The sequence below is a fragment of the Micromys minutus genome (assembly GCF_963924665.1).
Source record: "Micromys minutus genome assembly, chromosome: 12".
NCBI classification, from domain to species: Eukaryota; Metazoa; Chordata; class Mammalia; order Rodentia; family Muridae; genus Micromys; species Micromys minutus.
This window is the reverse complement of record NC_137981.1, coordinates 14,422,196-14,442,836: the sequence shown is the minus strand read 5'-3', so window position 1 is coordinate 14,442,836 and position 20,641 is coordinate 14,422,196. Positions and strand designations below refer to the sequence as shown.

Genomic DNA, 20,641 nt, shown 5'->3' with positions numbered 1-20,641 from the left:
CTCTCATTTTAGTCCCAGATGTGTGATATGAGGCTGCCTGAGATTGTCCACAGCAGCTGACTATGGCTGTTTGCCTCCTGCTCTAACAGAAACGTGGTTTTGGCAGCTGCAGATAAGTTTCTGCAACTTGTGATGTTTGGAATTCTGGGGACTTGTCAGAGGGTGTATAAATGCTAGGGCTCTGAGAGGCGGGAGGGGGGGTTGCTTGGTTGGTTGTTGGATGTTTGTTGGGTGGGTGATGGTTGGCTGCTGTTGGTCACAGTTTGTTAAACAGTGTTGTGTAAAGAAGAAACAGAAGAAATTAGAAAAAGATCAAACTTGCTCCCAAGGAACTCGATGGCCTAATCAGCAGGAACTAGTCTGAGGACAATATCACCTTTCCTTTCTATCCTTTTTCTCTCTCCTATCCAGTGTTAGATGATTGAAAGGGTGGGAGAAAGAAGAACCCACAAAGTAGCCAAAGACCAGCTAGCTACACCACACACACACACACACACACACACACACAATAAAAATTAAGGAAGCCCAAGGTGATGTGTCTTCAGGTTAAGGCAGAAGATTCTAGAGTCAGCTGACCTTGGCCTGCAGCAGCTCATCCTTCTAGATGTCATTTCCTTAACTTGTGGGAAGAAAACATACTTCCTGTGGCACAGGGTGTGATGGTTTGTATATGCTCAGCCTAGAGAATGGCACTGTTAGAAGGCGTAGCCCTGTTGGAGTAGGTGTGTCGATGTGTCTGTGGGCTTTAAAACCTTCATCCTAGCTGCCTGGAAGCTGTATCTGCTAGCAGCCTTCAGATAAAGATGTAGGCACACCCTTTAATCCCAGCACTCAAGAGGCAGAGGAGACAGAGGCAGGTGAATCTCTGACTTTGAGACCACCCTGGTTTACAGAGCTGGTTTTAGGGAAACCCTGACTCAAAAAAAAAAAAAAAAACAAAAACAAAAAAAAAAAACTGATTGTGTATGTGTATACAGATGTTGTACTCCAAATTTCAGGAACAAGCAATAAAATCCCCCACTCAAGGGAAAAGCCTAAAGATAGCCACATGAATGGGAGATAACTTATCTCAGGATAGACCTTCTGTGCTGGGCAGCCCATCCTGTGGTTAATCATTCATGACAAAGGAATGCAGCCCATCTGGGGCATTCCAGCACCCATGAATGAGGTTTTAGACTACCTAACTTTTAAGTCTAATAATAAAATGTGTAGTCACTTTGCTTCTGCAGAGATCTGCCTGTCTAAGTTGCTCTGAGGCTAAAAGCTGCGGTCCCTGGTTTAGCACCTCATAGTAAAACGGGGGTTGGGTTGGGTGGCAGGTAAAGTAGTCTTTGTTCTGTTTCTCAGTAATTGGGCTGATCTAAGTTGAGATTTCAGGGAATAAAAAGGGGAGGGAGCCCTGTCTCCATTCTTCATTCTTAGCACTTGTACCTCATTCAGAGTCCATGATCACATGGTAAAAATTTCACTACAAGTTTGCACATAAATTTGGGACATAAATTGAAATTGAGGTTTACACCAGAGAATATTTACATGTGTATCCACTAAAAGTAATTATCTGGCTAAACATTTATCATTTGTTACTAGCTCTACAGATTCATGGAACGTTAAAGACCATAGCTAGGTTATCCTTAAAATTTTGTATAGATAAACCCAGTCAATAGTCAATATTTTATCTTCTGTCCTATCACCTATAGTAAATCCTTAGTTCCGTTTTCATGACCTTTTATTAAAGGATATACAACCTCCTGGAATGTGCTCTGGGTTCTAGATGCCTGTTTGCTGTCTCCAGAGTGATTAACTCATGACACTTGAAGACTGGCAGAGTTCTCATCACAGTTTTGACCTCAGAAAAGACTTAATAGCAGTCCTATTATAAAGAGGCTCAAGTGTCTGTCTGGGTCACCATTTTGAAGCAGTGGTGACCCCCTGCACACTTGCTGTTTCTACAGAATAATTGCTCTTTGTTCTTGCATACTATTTGAGTCTGGTGTCTTCCTTCAGCGGTTCTCAAACCCTAACAGTATCTGTGCACCAAGTGTGCATTGTGCCCTCTGAGTAGTGTTGGGAATCAAACCCAGGTCCTCTGGCCTAACAGCCAGTCTTTGTTTGTTTTGAGACAGGGTCTCTCTACTTAGCCCTGACTACCCTGGCATTAGCTATGCAGACCAGAGTGATTTCAAACTCAGAGTTCTGCCTACCTCTGGCTCCTGAGTGCTGAGATGAACATGCCACTAGTTCAACCACCATTGCTCCAGCCAAAAATAAAAAGTCAATTACATAGAGAGTTCAAGGTCATGAGATCCTGTCCAAAAAAAAAAAATCAAAACCAAACAAACAAAATCCACCTCCCTAAAAACCAGGGGTGATAGTGAGGCAGCTCAATAGGTAAGCAGGCTTGTTTTGCAAGCACGGGGAGCTGCTATACTCTCCTGTGGCTCTCACTGGGGGAATGGAAACAGGCAGACCCTGAAAGCTCAATGGCCAGCCCACAAGCCTACCTGACAAGAGACCCTGGCATAAAACGAAAAGGTAGGAAGCAGTAAAAACCAGCTAGGGCATCTTGCTTAGTGCATATACCACACAAGACATATAAAACAAAACAAATTTATCTTTCTCTCTAAGTAAAATACTTATGACTTCAAGAATTGCCCACCTTGGGCTGGAGAAATGGCTCAGTGGTTAAGAGCACTGACTGCTCTTCTGAGGTCCTGAGTTCAATGCCCAGCAACCACATGGTGGCTCACAACCATCTATAATGAGATCTGATGCCATTCTGGTGTGTCTGAAGACAGCGACAATGTACTCATATAAATAAAATAAATAAATCTAAAAAAAAATAAAGGCATGCACCACCCTACCTGTCCAAATTTTTTAAAATTATTATTTATTTAATATATGAGTACACTGTAGCTGTCTTCAGACACACCAGAAGAGGGCATCGGATCCCATTACAGATGGTTGTGAGCCACTATGTAGTTGGTGAAAATTGAACTCAGGACCCCTGGAAGAGCAGTCAATGCTCTTAACTGCTGAGCCATTTCTCCAGCCCCCAATTTCTTAAAAAAAAAAAATAAATAAATAAATAAAAGAATTGCCAACTTTTAGCCAGGGATGGTGACTCCTACCTGTAATACCAGCACTCTGGAGGCTGAAGCAAAACTGCCAGAGTCTGAAGGCAGCCTGGGCTACAGTGTGCACAAGCCTTTTGATTAAAGGAGCTAAAAGCTGGGGCCAGAAATGTAGCTCGGTTGGCAGAGTGTTTGCCCAGCAGGGAAACAGGAAGCCCTAAAGTTCCACCCCCATCGCTGAGGAAATCAGACACCATATCCCACGAAATAAATCACTCAATAGGTAGAAGCAGGAGAATTGTAAGTTCAAGTCACAGCCAGCTACACAGCAAGTTCAAACCTAGCTTGGGCTACATGTAACTCTAACTGAAATATATGAAGTTTCCATTCAGAGCAATTTAAGTGTAGACCTAATACAGTCATGCACCACATGACATTTTGTTACCATGGGTAATATACACCTAAGCGATCCCAGATTATGTTGTTTTAATAGTTATTATAAGTAAATACACTATGATGGTCCAATGAGTAGGAACTTCTTTACTGCTAATATGAATAAATTGGCATGCTGAAAATGATGGTGCACGCCTTTAATCCCAGCACTTGAGAGGCAGAGACAGGCAGATCTCTGAGTTCAAGACCAGCCTGGTCTATATAGTGAGTTCCTGAACAGCCAGGGTTACATAGGGGAACCCCTTTTTGAAAAGCAGTTTTTTGTTTTGGAGTGTTTTGTTGGTTGGCTTTTGGTTTTGTCTTTGTTCTGAGGAGACAGTGTCTTACTATGTTGCCCGGGCTGGGGGTTAGTGGCTATTTACAGGCACAACCCCACTACTAATCAGAAAGTAAATTTTAGTTACTTTTCAATTGCATGTCAAAACACCATGACCAAGACAACTAATGAGTTTATTGGGGTTTACAGTTTCAGAGGGTCAGTCCATGACTGTCAAGGTGGGGAGCATAGTAGAGGAGCAGGAAGGCAGGCATGGGGCTAGAGCAATAGCTGAGAGCTTACTTTCTGATCCACAAGTTGGAGACAGAGCTGGCTGGGAATGGCATGAGCTTTTGAAAGCTCAAAGCTCACCCCCAATGGCATCCCTCCTCCAATGAAGCCACACCTTCTAATCTTTTTCAAGCAGTTCCACCAGCTGAGAGCTAAGTATTCAAATATGTGAGCCTATTGAGGCCATTCTCATTCAAACCAACACTCACTGCATTTCTGACATGAACCAGTTGTCTCTCCTTAGGCAATTCTAGTGGTCTTCCTCCCTCAGCCTCACCCCACCCGGCCTGACAATCTCACTGGGTTTAGCTAGGTTTTTCTAGAAGTCCTAAAAGCACCAAAGTTCCAAATATTATTTATTTTAAGGTGGTAATTGTCAAGATCTCTCAATGCCCTAACTTATGAATCAAGATCCCTTCATTATGGAGTGTGGGTGTTTTGGCTACATGTCTATGCAGCATGCATATTCCTACTGCCTAGGGAGCTCAGAAGAGGGCAACAGATCCCCTGAAACAGGAGTTATGGAAGGCTGTAAACACCATGTGGGTGCTGGAAATTAAACCCAGGTCCTCAGGAAAACCAACAGCTAGTACCCTTAACTGATAACCCATCTCTCAAGCCTTTCAAGGGACATTAAATCTCATCCACAGTGCTAGTCTTCCATCCTTGCTCCGAAGATCATTCTAGGCACCAAGTCATAGCGGTGCCTAGACTTTGTCAAATAAGACCACATTGCCAAAGGGGCAGAGGAATGCTTAAAAACCAATCAGCCACTTTGGGGAGAATTTGCCCAATGTTGGAGGTTGAGAGACCATCTCCTGGGTGAAGCCACTGATCTGGGTAAAACACCTCTAAGACAACATACCTAAGAAGTGGAAATACTGACTTAGAGACTGCCATGTTGTGTGCTAAGCCAAGACTCTTTTAAAAAAAAAGTAGTCCACAGATTGGCAAACTTGGTGACTCAAACCTTTAATCTCAGAGCTCAAAATGCAGAAGCAGGCCAACCAGGACTATGTAGACCCCGTCTCAGTAAGAAAACTTAAATGTAAAAAGGAACTTGCTGGTTGGCACTAGCTCTACAAAGCCTGTCCCACCACTCCGTTCTTAGGCGGCCTCAGGGATGGAGTGTGTGGTGAAAGTTAAAAGCCAGGGCTGGAGAGATGGCTCAGCAGCTAAGGGAACTGACTGCTCTTCCAGGGACCCTGGATCAATTCCTAGCACCCACATGGCAGCTCACAACTGTCTATAACTCAAAGATCTGACAATATCACACAGACATGTGTGCAGGCAAGAACATACAACGTGCATAAAATAATTTTTTTTTCTTTTTTAAAGTTAAAAGCCCAGGGAAGCAAAAAACAAACAAACAGACTGAGAATTGAGGAGGAAATCCTAATCCCTTTATACCAGCATGACAGCAGGACTGGCTCCTTCCTGTTGGGCAACCTTTTCAGGCTCAGACCTGGGGCCACATCAGTCCAGACAGTGGCTGTGGGTACCCAGCCCTACAAGGTTTCTCACCAACTCTGGTCCTAAAGGTTTGCTTTGCTCCTTCAGGCTTGTGGGGGGCCCAAAACCCCACTATTTCCTATATGCTTGACAAAGTACCATGGCAGCTGGACCCCTCCTTCCAGACCAGGGCAGGCACTTGTGAAACCCTTCAGAACAGGCTCCAGATACAACTTCCATTGGCTAAGCCCTACATAGAAGCCAAACTCAAATGTTTCTTAGTAAGCCCCAGGAGATGGGCTAACCTCTCCAGGACTCAAGCAAGGGCACCTTTGGGAGATGCTCACCAGTCACTCCCTGGTTAAGTGACTTACACAAGGAAAGCAAACGGATGGAAAAAAGTTTCACTTCTCTCCAGATATAGATGCCAACAAGCACCTGATTCAACACTTTGGGCAGAGCCCACGGAGGACAACCTTGATTATACCTAGTAGTCTGTCTCCTTGGATTTGGTTCTGTAGGGCCCACACCTCCATCCTGAGCAGGCAGCTACCCACCCTCCAGAATGACCCTCCTGACTCATTCCCTGGGACTTGAGTATTACCAGACTCCTCTGCTGCACTGCTGTTCACATCAGACCCCACACGGCCCCCCATTGCAAACATAAACTGAGATCATTTCTTGGCTGACACGGGCACTGCAGTATTTTCTGTTCTAAAAAGAACTCATGGTGCTAACCCTTACTTTCTTAGGTTTTCCAAAACTCTTGGACACCTCAACTGCCCAATCCCTGCACTACCCCAAAAAGTTACTGGCTGCTAGAGATGTTGGATAGCTAGCATCGTTTCACTGTACCAACTGCAAATTTTCCTTCTGCAAAATGGACAACTGGACTAATTACTCTGATTTTACTGGAGATGCCTGGCAACCCATCTAAGGAAGGCAGAAGCTCGCACGCTCTGCTCATCCCCAAGGTGTCTCTCTCCTAGAGAAAGACAAATGGACATAACAGACCATACAGAATAAGCACACATCCTGAGGTCCTGGGGGTGGAGGGCTTGACACGCAGGGACGGGATACAACATGAGCACAACTCAGAACCTCACAGGTCACCACTGAGCATCTCGTGCTCTACTTCTGAACATCCCCAGCTTCTTAGGTCTCCATGGGTCTCAGGTAAGATGAAAGCACAGCCCCCAGCATGCCGGGACTGAATGAGGTGTAGGAACAGGCAGCAGCAGCAGGGGAACGCAGAGGCCATAACTTCTCTTTATTTGTGTTTCCTTCTGACACAAAACCATCCAAACAACAGAGTAAGGCAAGGGGAAGGCCGCGAGTGCTCCTGCACACTCTGGGGCTCTTCCACGGCCTTTGCCTTTTCTCCTGACCCCTGGGAAGCTCTGGAGGCTGAGCACCTGCTGATGCCGCTTCATCCAGTGCTACTGAGTCCTCATGCCCTAGCCAGAGGCTTTTGAAGATTTCTGCTGGCTTGTGTCTGGTAATTTTTTTCTTTTCTTTTTTCTTTTTGGAGACAGGATCTCACTAAGTAGCCCTAGGTAGCCTAAAACTTGCTAGGTAGACCAGGCTGGCCTTGAACTTTTGAAATTTGCCTGCCTCTGCCTCTGGAGTGCTGGGATAAAAGCTGTGCACCAGCATGCTTGGCAGTCCTGGAATGCCTACCCCTTGGCCACCATGACATAAGGCAGGAAAGCAGACTGAATCGTTCCTCGCTGGCAGGTGAGGGTCTCAGATGAACTGAACCAACAGATGTTCTGCACCTTCTGTGCTGTAGGAAGAGAACTCAGAGCTGCTTCCAAGGCTCTGACACAGTGCAGGGCTAGAGGCCAATGGTGTAGGAGCGGCCGGTAGGGTTGTGGATGGAGGAGCAGACGGGTGCTGTGACCGCCCACTCGTACCACACCTTCTTAGAGTTGCTGCAGCGCCAGAAGCGCACACAGATGTTCTGGCCTTCGTGCACCGTGATGGGCTGCTGTAACAGGAAAGACACAAGGGCGGGGTTAAGCTGAGGAACTACACTTGGTAATATTGGTAGGATAGACAGAGATTAGATAATAAACAGCCGAGTATGGGATACAAACCTATAATGTAACACTCAGGAGGCTGAGGCAGGAGGATCAGGAATTCAAAGTCACCTTAGAGCTATAATCCCAAACCCTTCCTCAAAACCAAACAACAAAAGATAAATACAACAAAATATCTGACTCTCATAAAACTTATCTACTCTGTCAAAATATGGAACCCAGGACAGTGAATAATGACATGTGGACACTGCGTGTATCCAGGGAGCCATGAAAGTGCTTAGGAGGAAACCAGCCTATTCTAGGAGGGCAGGAAAACAGTCAGATGGTAGAGATATTCCAGGAAACCTAGATCAGTCAGCAGGGTGGAGCTATGAGCACAGAACCTCACAGGCAAAGCAGAGGGGGCTAAGAGCTGGAGACAGCAGCTGGGAGGCAGGAAAATCCACCAAGCCAACAAGGTGCCAGATTCTCACCTAAGGGCAGTAGGAAGGTAGTTAGGGGCTTAGATAAAAAAGCAAATTCAAATTCAGCAGTAAAAAGTCGTCCCTCCTCAGGTAAAGAGTGGTTGGAGATGTGGAGAGGCCAGGTAGCTTACTTGGGTAGCCCCAACCAGGACCGCAGAGCAAGTGACAGAACAGAACATGGGTCACAACCAACTAGCTGAGGAACAGGAGCAGGATACCACTGGATATCCCTCGACCTACCATCTTAGAGGTGACTCCTACCTTAATGGGGAAGAAGATGGGGAACCACGAGAACATCCCAGGAGAGTGAGTCTCTGGGCGGATACCTGTGGAGACAAAGTAATGGAAACCTTGAGGTCTCCACTTTCCCTCTTCTTACGTTGAGAAGAGCCTGTTCTGTGGTCATAAAATGAAGAATCAAAGACCTCTATTCCTGGACTCTGGACTCCCCATTAGATTACTGTGCTGGACTGGCAGAAACCTCAACTAGTATCAGCCAACACGTTCCATGGAGGAACCAGAGAGAAAGCTGAGGGGAGCAGCCCCCAAGAACATGTAACTGAACCAAAGTCACCAATGCTATAATGTGCTCATGCACTGTCCCAGACACTCACTCAGAGTGATGTCCCGATAAAGCACAGTCTCAAAGTAGCCTGCAAAGCCATGAAGCACCGTGTTCACCTCCACAGGAAACTCCAAGGTACAGTAGCGGTTGTTGTCAATCATGGGATCTGTCAGGAAAGACATGGATAGATGACAAGGGGCCAAAATCCTTGAACAACTTGGCAAACTTGCATAAGTTCTAGGACTAGAGGACCAGAGACCCAGACTTGAGAAGCTCACAGCCATCTTAGTCAGAACAGCCATGCACGAACCTACCTCGGTTGGGATGGCTGAAGGTAAAACAGGGCTGAGGAGCAGAAAGCTGGTGGAAGTTGTGCAGCCGAACCACATAAGGCATCTCAAACTGTGCCTGTCCAGGGTGAGAAAGCAACAGCTTCAGGAGAGAGACAGACAGGCACCGACTTCCCCCAGAGAAAGCTCGAGCTCCAGCACCAAAGGAACAAAACACCGCTTTCCTTCAGCCACTGTCTTCAATCCCAGCTCCTCTTACACCTCTCTGGCTTCAGAGGAAGACAGATAAGACTGAGGAATTGTCCCTCCTTCTAGAAAAGCAGCTCTTTACCTCGGGGTCTCGGTCCTTTTCCCGACAGGCACGGACCTCGTTGTACAGCTTTGAGGAAGAAATGGGAGCCAGGAAGGAGGTATATTCTCCAGGGATGCTCACACCATCATCTGCACAGCAACAGGGTCAGATCAGTTCCCAGAAGGAGGGAAATGGCATTTTTGCACCAGCTGAAGGCTCAACAACAAAGCAAGCCAAGGTCGCTATGAACATGGCAGGGGACAGGATTCTGGGTCATAGGAGTTCCACGCTTACTAAATTAGAGCCATAGATTAAAGGTAAAAAACAAAAACATAGAGCCATGCACTACTTAGCAACAGAACAAATTCTAGGCTATTAGAGAGAAAATGCAGGGCTGGAGAGACGGCTCAGCGGTTAAGAGCACTGACTGCTCTTCCTGAGGTCCTGAGTTCAATTCCCAGCAACCACATGGTGGCTCACAACCACCTGTAATGGGATCCAATGCACCTTTCTGGTGTGTCTGAAGACAGCTACAGTGTACTCATAAATAAATCTTAAAAACAAAAAAAACCCAGGCTGTACCAATTGTCCAAATACAGGACATCACCAGGAGAAAATGACAGTCGTTACACAAACTAAGATGACTATGAGGTCCCTGCTGACACAATCCTGTGGGACCACATCACATATACAGCCTGCTGTTGCTGAATATCACTTGGCTAGTTCTGACTGCACTCTAACCTGGTGAGGATCACAATACCCCATAAAAGTTCCCAATGAACATTAAGCCCAAGGTATTTTTCTGCCCATGGTAGAGGTCACACCCAGAGCCTTGTTTCAGGTATGTTTGGAGCTATGTTTGGAGCCCACAGACCTTAGGCAGAGCATCTCTAGCCTACCCATGTGTAGATCTTTGTACTCGAGCAAGCAGCAGTTCGCAGCCATGATCCCCAACATGGACAAACCTTTCAGGAAGTGCTGTGCTCCATCCAGACACTCGGGCGACAGCTCGTTGTCGGCAAAGGAGCCCAGAAGCTCACTGACAATGATGTCTGCCTTCTCTGGAGCCACCCATTCCCGCATGTCCGATGAGACAACTGTCACCTGGCTCCCCCATTCTTCAAACTGCCAGTTCTCTAGCCTGAAATGAGAGGCGACAGAGTGAGGAAGACGTCAGCTGGAAACTGGGGCCCAGGACAAGCTGCCCAGCAAGCAGGCGGCTACTCACGTCACCACAGCATTGGGGTTCTTCTCCACAGCATACAGCCTTATCCGCCGCTCAGCCTGCTTGGCTGCCCGGAGAGACGCATTCACTAGGGGACCCCGGCCTGCACCCAGCACCATAAGTACCCTAAGACGAGGGGAAAGTCAGGCAAACTGAGCAGATGGAGAAGCAGGTATACAACTCCTGGGAACAAACAAAGTACTCACTGGACATTGGTCTCCTTTTCTTCTTCCGGTACTCGGTCTAGCAAACATTTATAGATAGCCTAAGAGGAAAGACAGAAAATCTTACAGCTGTGACCCCTTCTTTACCAACCCTTCCCTGGCCCCGTGCTTTGCCATCCTGAAGCCAACACTATACCTGCTGATACTGAGAGTATTTGATGGGGTCCTTTTCAAACACTTCGTATGTCTGAGATTCCAGATTGTCCATCAGAGGCTGACAAATGAGACAGAACAAGTTGGCCAGTATTTGATCAAAATGTTCCCATTGCTTTCTGAATTTAGGTAGGATTCCCCTGGACCATCTACTCTTAAGAGATTTCTTGACCCATCTCTTGCTATTATTACAATTATTATTATTATCATTGTGTCTTTTAAAGATTTTTTCTCAATTAAAAATATGTGTTTGCATGGATATTCTGCCTGCGGTGTATGTCTGCACACCACATGCCGGCAGTGCCTGAGAAGGACTGAGAGCGCCTGGTCCTCTGGAACTGGAGTTACGGCTATGAGCTGCCGTGAGTGCTGGGAACCGAACTCAGGTCCTCAGGAGGAGAAGCCCGTGCTCTAAACTCCTGAATAACCTCTACGGTCGCTTCTCTCACCTGAAGTGGGGACTGAAGATAGTCTTCGTAGCCTTTGGCAAAGAGCTCATAGGCATTGGGTGGAGGCCGATTTTGGCTCAAGTATTCCAAGTACTGGAGGTAGGAGCAGAACTCCTTCTCTGAGTGGTGGTTGGTTCCCGTGATGATGAACTGTACTTCCAACTGTGAGAAAAGTCAGACCATGAGAGCCAGCCCACAAGCCATGTGTCTCAGACATTTCGGTTTATAACCAAAAGCCCCAGCATAAAAACCTTACCAACAGCTGTACAGCATCTGTCCCACTACCAAAAAAGAAAAAAAGAAATAGGGCTTCCATAAATTTATAAAGTCCTCATATGCTGACTCAAAGAGTCACAAGTGAGGGGGGTCCTTGCAGGTGTCATGGGAGCAGGAAACAATCCACAAGGTGAGAACGAGAACCCTAATCTAGGCTGATGCCAGGCAGTTTAAAGACAATACAATTTGGTGGAAAGTTCCCTGGTGTAATACAATCCCCAGCGCGGGAGGTGCAGGATGCACAGTTGCGTGGAAACTCAACTCAAGGTACCCAGTATTCCTTCCGAAAAGACAGGCTACATGGATTAGGTTAAGGATCAGGTGGTCTTAGTCATACAAAGAGCAGAGGTCATTTGGGATAACAGACACCTCCAGTCCAGGCAGTGGGTCCTTCAGATAACACAGATCAGCAGGCTGTTAATCACAAAGTCTCTTGTTTCTGAATGAAAAAAACTTCCTTCCCTTTGAAAAGACATTCCTACGAGCTTGACATTTCCCGGTTAGTCTGGGGAACCAAGGACCTTCATGCTCCCAACACACAAGGACTTTTAACTTCTGGTTTGTCTATTTGTTTTGAGATAAACAAGGCCTGGCAGGCAGAACAATCAGGCTGACTTGGAATCAAAAGATCTGCTTGCCTCTGCCTGGAGGTGCTAGGATGAAAGATGTGTCCCCACACCCGTCTCTTACTCTGTGTAGGAACAAATTTGTGAAGTTTGGTTCCTTCTCCAGAACTTCTCTGGGGAAAGATGCCACTGGGCCACCCACCTTGAGGAGCCGGAAGATCAGCCTCTGCTGCATCTTAGAAAGAACAGGAAACCCCTTCTTGTTGGTTAGGAAAATGCTGGTGGGGAGAATGGCTGCTTTGATGGGCTCTCCAAGCCAGCGATCAATGACGTGATTAGATGGGAGGTCAGCTCCAATTTCAAGAGCTACACAAAGGAAGAAAGAGACCACCTATTGCTGAGCAGGGAGACCTGCTTTACTGGGTGTTTTTTCCCTTCTGTTGAGCACAGGAAAAGCAGCCAAAACACCACGTACACACTTTGTTCTCCTTTTCTCAGACAGGTTCTCACCCTGTAGTCTTGGATGGCCTAGAAGTCAGAGACCCACCTTCCTTTGTGGCCCATGTTCAGGGATTAAAGATACATGAGAGGAGAATGGCCAGCTGGTTCACTTTCAGAGTGGGTCTCAGGTAACCCAATATAGCACTGAACTTTCTGTGAACTTCTGCTCCTCCTGCCTCCGTCTCCACAGCACTGGAATTGCAGGTGTGTGCCATCACATGACTGTATGTGTACTATGAATCTTACTTAGGGGCTTCAAGCATCTAAACAAACAAGCATTCTACCAACGGAGTTACACCCCCAGCCTTTTTTAAGATTTACTTTCATTTTTATTCATGTGTATGTGTTGTGTACATGTGCACATATACCACGTGTGTGCCATGTGTGTGCAGGTGCCCATGGAGGCCAGAAGAGGGCATCAGAACTCCTGCAGATAGAGTTAATATGCAGTTGTGAGCAACCCAACTTCAGTCCTGGTATCTCAATTTTGGTCCTCAAAAATAAGAGTAACAAGCACTCTTACACACCGAGCCATCTCTCCAGCCCTGAAATTGCTAATTTTCTTTTTTTCTTTTTAAGCCATGGTCTTTCTATGTAACCCCGACTGCCCTGGAACTTTCTAAACTGCTGAGTCTTACTTTTGTTGGAGACAATGTCTTTCTGTATAGGCTTAACTGCCCTGGAACTCAATCCGTAAGCCTCAAACTTGCAGAGGCTTACCTGCCTCTACCTCCTAAGGCAGGGATTAAAGGCACGCACCACCACTGCTTGGCTTTTTTTTAAAACAGGGTCTGTCTACATAGTCCTGGCTATCCTGGAACTCACTATTGTTCCAAGTTCTGGAATGAAAAGTGGTAGGTGGGTCACCACGCCCAGCCTGCAGATTCCCATTCCTAGGAGACCACTAGTATCTCTGAACCTGTGACTTACCTACTGCAATTCTCTTACTATAGTCACAAAGAGTCCGGAAGTTATGCCACCTGCCCAGAATCAGAAACAAAGAAAGATCCTATCAAATGCATACGGCTTATATAACTCAAGAAACACTCCCCACCAACTCCCCATAGTCCTCACCCCACCCTGCACAGGTAAAGCAGCAAAAAGAGACATACCACAACCATGTCTTCTCTTCTCCACTGTACTCCTCTGTGTGCGTAATTGGTGCATTCTCAATTACATCATCTCTGAGGTCCTCTGGGGCCACCAAGGGTACCCTCATCCAGAACTACATATGAACAAGTACCCAGTTAAAACGCTGTTTCCAACTCATTGGGTCCAGAAGTTAACCCCTTTATATTCTTTTCTAAATGTGATCGCACGTGTTTAAAATTACATACATATCCTTGTACAAATACCTAGCTTGTCTTTTATTTTAAATAAAAATAATTAAGTATCTTCTCTATATTTTGTTTTATAGTGCTAAGACTCAAGCCCAGAGGCTCACGTATGTTAGACAAGTGATCTCCTACTGAGTTCCACCTCTAGCCCCATATACATTGTTCTAAAACTCTCTGCATACCACTTTTAGACGGGGCGGGGGGGAACAGTACTGACATTTCAATTCTGCCAAGTGCACTGGACATAGGAAGGCAAAGGTGCAGCTATCATGACACACAGCAGGAAAGGACACTCATACCATGGAAGAATGGTGACCAGTGTGGATGTGGTTGGTCAGAACTCTGGCCAGATTTGTGTTATCTTCCTGATTCAGGGGCAACAGGAAAGCTGGAAGACCCAGATATGCCCCAAAATTCAGTTCCTGTAACATAGCCTGAAACATAGGACAAGAGAAAAACATTAAGAGCTAAGAACCAAATACTTTCGGGGTAGGGAACAGTAGAAACTGGCTGACATTGTGGCCCAGGCTGTTCTGGAATTCTCTGCATAACTTGGCTTGACTTTGAATCTGAGGCAGCCCTCACTTGCTCTCCAGAGTGCTGAGATTACTGCTCTAAACTGCCATACTCAGACAGAACCAAACTTTTCCTCTTTTGAAGCGTAGCCCTAACCGGCCAGGAACTGAGCGATCTGCTGAGTTGGAGATCTGCCTGTTGAGATAGATGTGAACCATCACACACAGATCCAGACACTTTCAACTGTACTCTGGTTTACCAGGTTACTGTCCTAACCTAGTTTAGTCACAGAACTAGTTTATTTCCTCTTCTTTTCCTGGCATGGAATTCTCAATCCCCCACTATCTCCCTGATATGGGTGGGAATAGCCTCCCAAATGCTTGAGATTGCAGATAGCTGCCACAGTACCCAAATCAGGCCTAACCTTTAAAGGGACCCCATGGAGAAATTAAACTGTCTTACCGCCTCGGAGTTCCTTCGGATCTTCTCCACTTTAGAGTCTGGATGAATCCATGGAGAAAGCTTCCCCACAATCAGCGTATTCCAGTCTGTACACCCCCACCCAAGAAAAGACAAAGACTCAATGGGGTTTGGCACTTTCTAGCTTAATTTCTAGTTCTCAGCAGAGAATAAAGAGTAGAGATGAAAAACAAGACCTTTCCTCTCTGATATAGGGATAGCCTGGTGAAGGATGGGGGGGGGGGGGTTGGCAAATTTTAGAAAGAATAAAAAGAGTTAACTAAGTCATAGGGACTAGCCAATACATAACCAAATCAGAGGAAGAAAATTAAGTCCTATAAAGCGGAAGATATTACTGCCTCTAATAATTAAGGGACACAAGGGATGGTCCCTACCCCTTCCTGACAGCAGTAGGTCTGATCGTGTCTGGGGGCCAGGCCGATTCTTAGCAGGTTCCTGAATGAACTCCCTCTTGAAACGCGGGTGGAAGACAGGCATGCAGAGGAAATCAAACCTACAACCGTGACAGACCCAGAATCATCATGTAAAGTAAGGGCCCAGAGATCCAACCAACTGCGTCTAAATATCTTGATTTTGCACAATTCCATAAAGCCATCAGTCACCCCACGGGCTACTGAGTTCAGCCAATCTTGGAGCACATCACTCACTACACAGTGCATCCATTTCTTCCTAAAACACAGTCATGAAAGGATGAACGAGAAATGGACATCCAAGCCAAGTAGCTTTCTTTCTTCCCTGACTTCACTAGATTTCCAGGACTGTCAAATTTAGACCTGTGCCAACATTGCCCATGCCTCCCCAAGCCAAATTAACCTCTTCTCTCGCTTGCCTCCTTATAATTCTCTCTACTTTAAAACAATCCCAGTATCCATGGCCTACTGTATATCCCTTTTTAAATTTACCCTATAACTCCCCTGACTTTTGAATTCGGTGGCCACACGCCCCCCAGAGTTCCATCCTCTCGTTCTTGGGGCCGAAGTCTTCCCCACTCAAGGAGTAATGGTGTCTTAATCCCTCATCCCCTGCGGGGGACTAGTCTGCCCTCCTTGTTCCCCAAATTTGGATCCCGCATTCCTCTGGAGGAAGTCCGACCCTCACCCCTGCTTGGCCACAGCACCCAATGTGTCAGCTATTTCGGGAACGCAATTCAGGTCCCTCCCGCTGGACACGCGGCTACAACCAGCACCTCCGACTGCCATCGCCGCCATCTTTTCCCTCGCGCTGCCCACGCCGGGATTCCTTGATACTAGAAGCCAATCACGAAGCGGAGAACAGTCCCCGGAAGGCGGGACAAGTCGCCTTAACAACCAGAGCGTCTTTATAGTTCCAGAGCGGAGGCGGAGGGACCAAGTCGCTGCTCTCACCAATCCGCAGGCCGCACAGCGACGTGGGCGTGGCATCTACCTGCTCTACCAATGATAAGCTCCCATCGCTGACGCTCTGCAATCTCCCAGAATGCCCAGTCCATCTGTAGCGCTCTAGTGAGACTACAGGTCCCATGCAACCCTGCAGGATAAGCCTGAAGTATTATTATTGGGCCAGGGCGTAGTGTCTGCGGGCCAGTGGCGCAATGGATAACGCGTCTGACTACGGATCAGAAGATTCCAGGTTCGACTCCTGGCTGGCTCGTTGGGACTGGTACTCCTTTATTTGCATCCCTTCCCAATTTACTCGTCTCCATGCTGCTTCAAAACATTTTCTTTCCTTGTCCTTCAACCGGTTTATATCCTCTGCTATCTCTTCACATTGTGGTTTTCAGGTCTTGGTTCGATTTTGCACCCATCTAATGCTGACCTTTCTTATTCCTCCCTTCAAAGCTGTTTCTTGTATAATCAAGTTACTCTGAGCGTGAAATTTTTGGTGAATGAACTATTAAAATGAGCTTTGTCTCATTTTTATGCTACACTTTAAAAATAGACTGTAGTAAGTCACTCACTAATTCCTAGTGATTCTGTCTCAAACACAGATGTAAATAAATACCTTCCCGCGCGCACCCCTCAGAGAAAAGAAATTACAGTGCCCAGGGACCATGAAACTGCTTGGCCAAGGCCCAGGAGAATCTACATTTTCCACTCTTAACGAGGTAAAGGAAATGACAGAGGCAAGGAAGGACCTAGGAAAGGAAATGGAAAACACACTCCTGAAGGCAACAAGCCCACGGAGAGTGAGGACCCTCCAGCCAATCTGATAGAGTTATTTTCTCAGCCGAAGTTCCCTCTTCTCCTTGTATCAGACTGATTCTGATTTAAAAAAAGGAAAAACAAAACAAAAACTAGTCAGGATAACCACAACAGAGCACATTGACAGAATTCAGGGACTAACTAGCAAGGAGCCAGGAGAAAATATTAATAAGTAATAATAATAATAATAATAATAATAGGAACGCCATCCATCCTTTGTCCTTGCGGTGGGACCGGTCAGGGAGAATCGGATTGGGGACGGATATACTGAACTGGCTGTCCAGAGAGTGCTGTGTAATTGAGGGTTGTATAAACTGAATGACCTGAACCAGACAATGTTTGCACATTTCCAGAAGAGAAGTCTTGACTAATGAGATCAGGGGTTCTGAGGGACAGCTAAGAAAACTACCATCAGGGTGTTGAGGACACATTTGTGCCACTGCCTTCCCTTTGCTGCTCCAGCGCCTTAGGCAGTATATATATTACATTTAGTATGTATATATTACATTTAGTCGTATGTATCCTTAGGCTCCTATGATGTGATACTATTTCTCAGATGTTCTTCGTTTCTAATGATTGATAATTTTGATGAGTGCTTGTCAGACATATTGTAAGATGCCCTTCTGCTAGAACGTGTCTCATGTTTTTCTCATGATTAGACTAGAAAAGTCAGTAAGAGATGAACTGCTGGTTTCTCTCTCCCTAGGTACCTCTGTTCCTCCCTCTTTTTTCCTTCTCTTCCTTTCTCTCCCCTTCCTTCTGTTTTCCTCTCTCCCTCTCTCTTCCTTCCTTCCCCTACCCTTTTTTCCTCTGTCATTTTCAGACACAGGGTTTCCCTCTGTATCTGAGGCTGGCTTAGAATTCACCCTACAGTGCAGTCTGGCCTCAAACTTTAGACGGTCACTCTTCCTCCTACCATTGTCATCACATAGTGTCAAGGGTACATTCTATCAGCGGGACTTACGGCTATTAATGTTGACTTTCATCATCTGGTGGAAGGAATTTCTCAAGACTTCTCCATCATACACTAATTCTCCTGTCATGCATGGCTGTATACTTATAATATACTGAACTTAGGAAGCTCAAACTTGAAGATCTCTTGAAACTAGCCCAGACAGACAGACATATACACGCACACAAACACGTGTTTGAGCAATATATAATCTCTTCTTTGTCCACCACTGACAATTTTCCATAGTATACTTTTAGAAGGAAGTCACTCTATATGGCCCATGCCCATACATCAGGAAAGGAGAACCATATACAGTTCCTCTCCCATAGGGAGCCCTATCTGAATAATTTATTTGCAATTCCTCTTTTCTGTGGGTGGTTGTCAGTGCAAGCAAGTTCCCAGTCCACAATCTAAGTGATAAAATCATTTGTTAAGAAGGCTTATTTTTCTCTCTGCCTCGGCTGTGCCCAGCAAACCACACCCACAGAGAGCTTGCTAGGCATAGCCTCTGGAGAAGCTAATTGTCTGGGTCGGGGACTGTTTCTGGGATTCTGCTCCTGATAGCAAGGGAGCGGTTGCTCCATTGTCTGTTAAAGGTCCATAGGTGAGAGGGAATGAAGAAAAAGTCTGTGAAAGACTGTTATTTCCATTAGTTAAAATAGTTTTCTAGAGTATGTGGAACCTCTGGTTTCTGGATGTGGATGGGGCTGAACTTCCATCTGGGTTGTCTTTGCTCTTCATTAAAAATGGCTTTGTCTACCTCAGGACCACAATGTTGAGCGGGTCCTAGGAGTTCGGTCTCACTCTTACTCCTGTTCTACAAACGTTTCATAGTCACTGGGGAGCAAACAAACAAGCGCCATGTAACTACAGGTCAGGGTAAAGCACTGAAAAGACCCAGAGGCCCCAGGCCAGGGAGGAGGCTCATGGGTAAAGCACCCAGAACCTTCATCAAAGAGGAAGAAAAGAACTAACTCCCAAAAGTTGTCCCCTGACTTCAGAAGCTTGCAGATGTTGGCTGGGAGATAGGCTGGGAGCCTTTGATGGGATGAAGACAGACATGCAAAACGGCCAAATAATCTAGGTAAGATTTCCAGTAGATGCTAATGAGGGGGGGGGGGCGGAGGGGAGGGGAAGGAGGAAGAGGAAAGGGAGAGGAGGGAGGAAAGGGAAGGGATTCGAGGGGGGAGGGGAGGGAAGGAAAGGGAAGGGGAGGGAAAGGGTACCCACTCCCAGATAACCTTCCCTCCCTGCTGCCCCCATTCTGTCTCGGGGCTCAGTTTCACCTGACTGCATTTACTGGCTTTGTTTAAACACCTCCTGTCAGTCTTAACTGCTCTCTTCTTGTTGTACTGGCCTTGGGGAGAGACCCACCTTCACTCACCTCAGTGCAGCCTGGCCAGCAGCACCCTTTCAACACCTACTTAATGGCTCGCTTGACCTTCCCACTGCTCCAAATTGCTGCTTTACAATCAACGGTTGCCTCTGGCTCTGAAAGTGGCTGAGTTACTGAGGCAAAATAATCTGTGCCGATTTGCATTCTCCTCCTTGTCATCTCTATTATATGGTATTAATCTGCCGAGACAAACAGGAAGCAGGGACTGCTCTAAACATAGAAAAAGACAGAAAGCTCCTCAATTTCTGTATGAGCCAGGAACACAGCCAGGATCAAAAATCTGTCCAAAGCAGCACCCAAAAAAGCTCTGGAGCAGTTCTATCTTATGGATATAAACTCCTGAAATATTTAGAATAAATAAAAATCGGTCTATTGCTAGAGTGATTATATAACACAACCAAATAGTGCTTATTCCAAATTAAAATAAGACTCAGTATTAATATATATATATATATATGAATATGTATAGTCACATATATTAATCATATGTAAGGAGATATATAGTAGGATATATATCCTAATACATATGTTGGATATACATAAATATACACATATATGTATATCTTGTTTTTGAGACAGGGCACTGGGAAGACACTCGGGAGCGTAAGGAAGGATAGCCTTGAGTTTAAGGCTATCCTGGGCTACATTATAGACCCTGCGCCCTGTCTCCTTTCTCTCTCTCTCTCTCTCTCTCTCTCTCTCTCTCTCTCTCACACACACACACACACACACACACACACATACACACACACACACACACATCTATAAGAGCAGAGGTTGGTACAGGCCGTCCACCTGTCTACAGCAGTCACTCCCTACTTCTTGTACTGAGGTGCAGACTTTTGCTGAATGGGGTTGTTACGGGGGTTTCCTGTCTCTGCAGTGCAAGGGTCACAGACGGGCTGCTGTACCCCAGCTTTTGTGTGGGTGCTAAGGATCTGAACTCTGTTCCTTACACTCTGTCTGCCCAGCTGGGTCCTCAGCCTTCAATCACAATCCGAATGGAGCCTTTTGTTAGTTGATTTTTTAAAAAAGGTTTTGTCAAACAAGCCTGAGGTGATGAATTTGATCCCATGTAGGAGAGAATGTACAAGTTGACCTCTGACCTACACACACACACACACACACACACACTCGTGCACACGCACATGTTTTAAAATGCGATGAGAACAACAAATCACATTTACTAAGTGTACTGGCTGGTTTTGTG

At 46.0% G+C, this 20,641-nt stretch overlaps 1 protein-coding gene across 1 annotated transcript; it reads right to left on the bottom strand.

Moving 5' to 3' along the window:
• Window positions 1-6,642: 6,642 nt before the first annotated feature.
• PRMT5 (protein arginine methyltransferase 5) lies at window positions 6,643-16,132 on the bottom strand. The gene is made up of 17 exons (XM_080926212.1): window positions 16,002-16,132; window positions 15,278-15,396; window positions 14,886-14,971; window positions 14,207-14,341; window positions 13,683-13,795; window positions 13,501-13,550; window positions 12,272-12,435; window positions 11,228-11,389; window positions 10,762-10,839; window positions 10,608-10,666; window positions 10,405-10,527; window positions 10,142-10,317; window positions 9,216-9,325; window positions 8,909-9,002; window positions 8,644-8,760; window positions 8,291-8,355; window positions 6,643-7,513 (listed from the first exon to the last, which is right to left on the bottom strand). The coding sequence occupies exons 1-17, from the start codon at window positions 16,109-16,111 to the stop codon at window positions 7,361-7,363; spliced, it is 1,914 nt and encodes a 637-aa protein (XP_080782338.1). The 5' UTR covers window positions 16,112-16,132; the 3' UTR covers window positions 6,643-7,360.
• Between the last annotated feature and the right edge of the window lie 4,509 nt (window positions 16,133-20,641).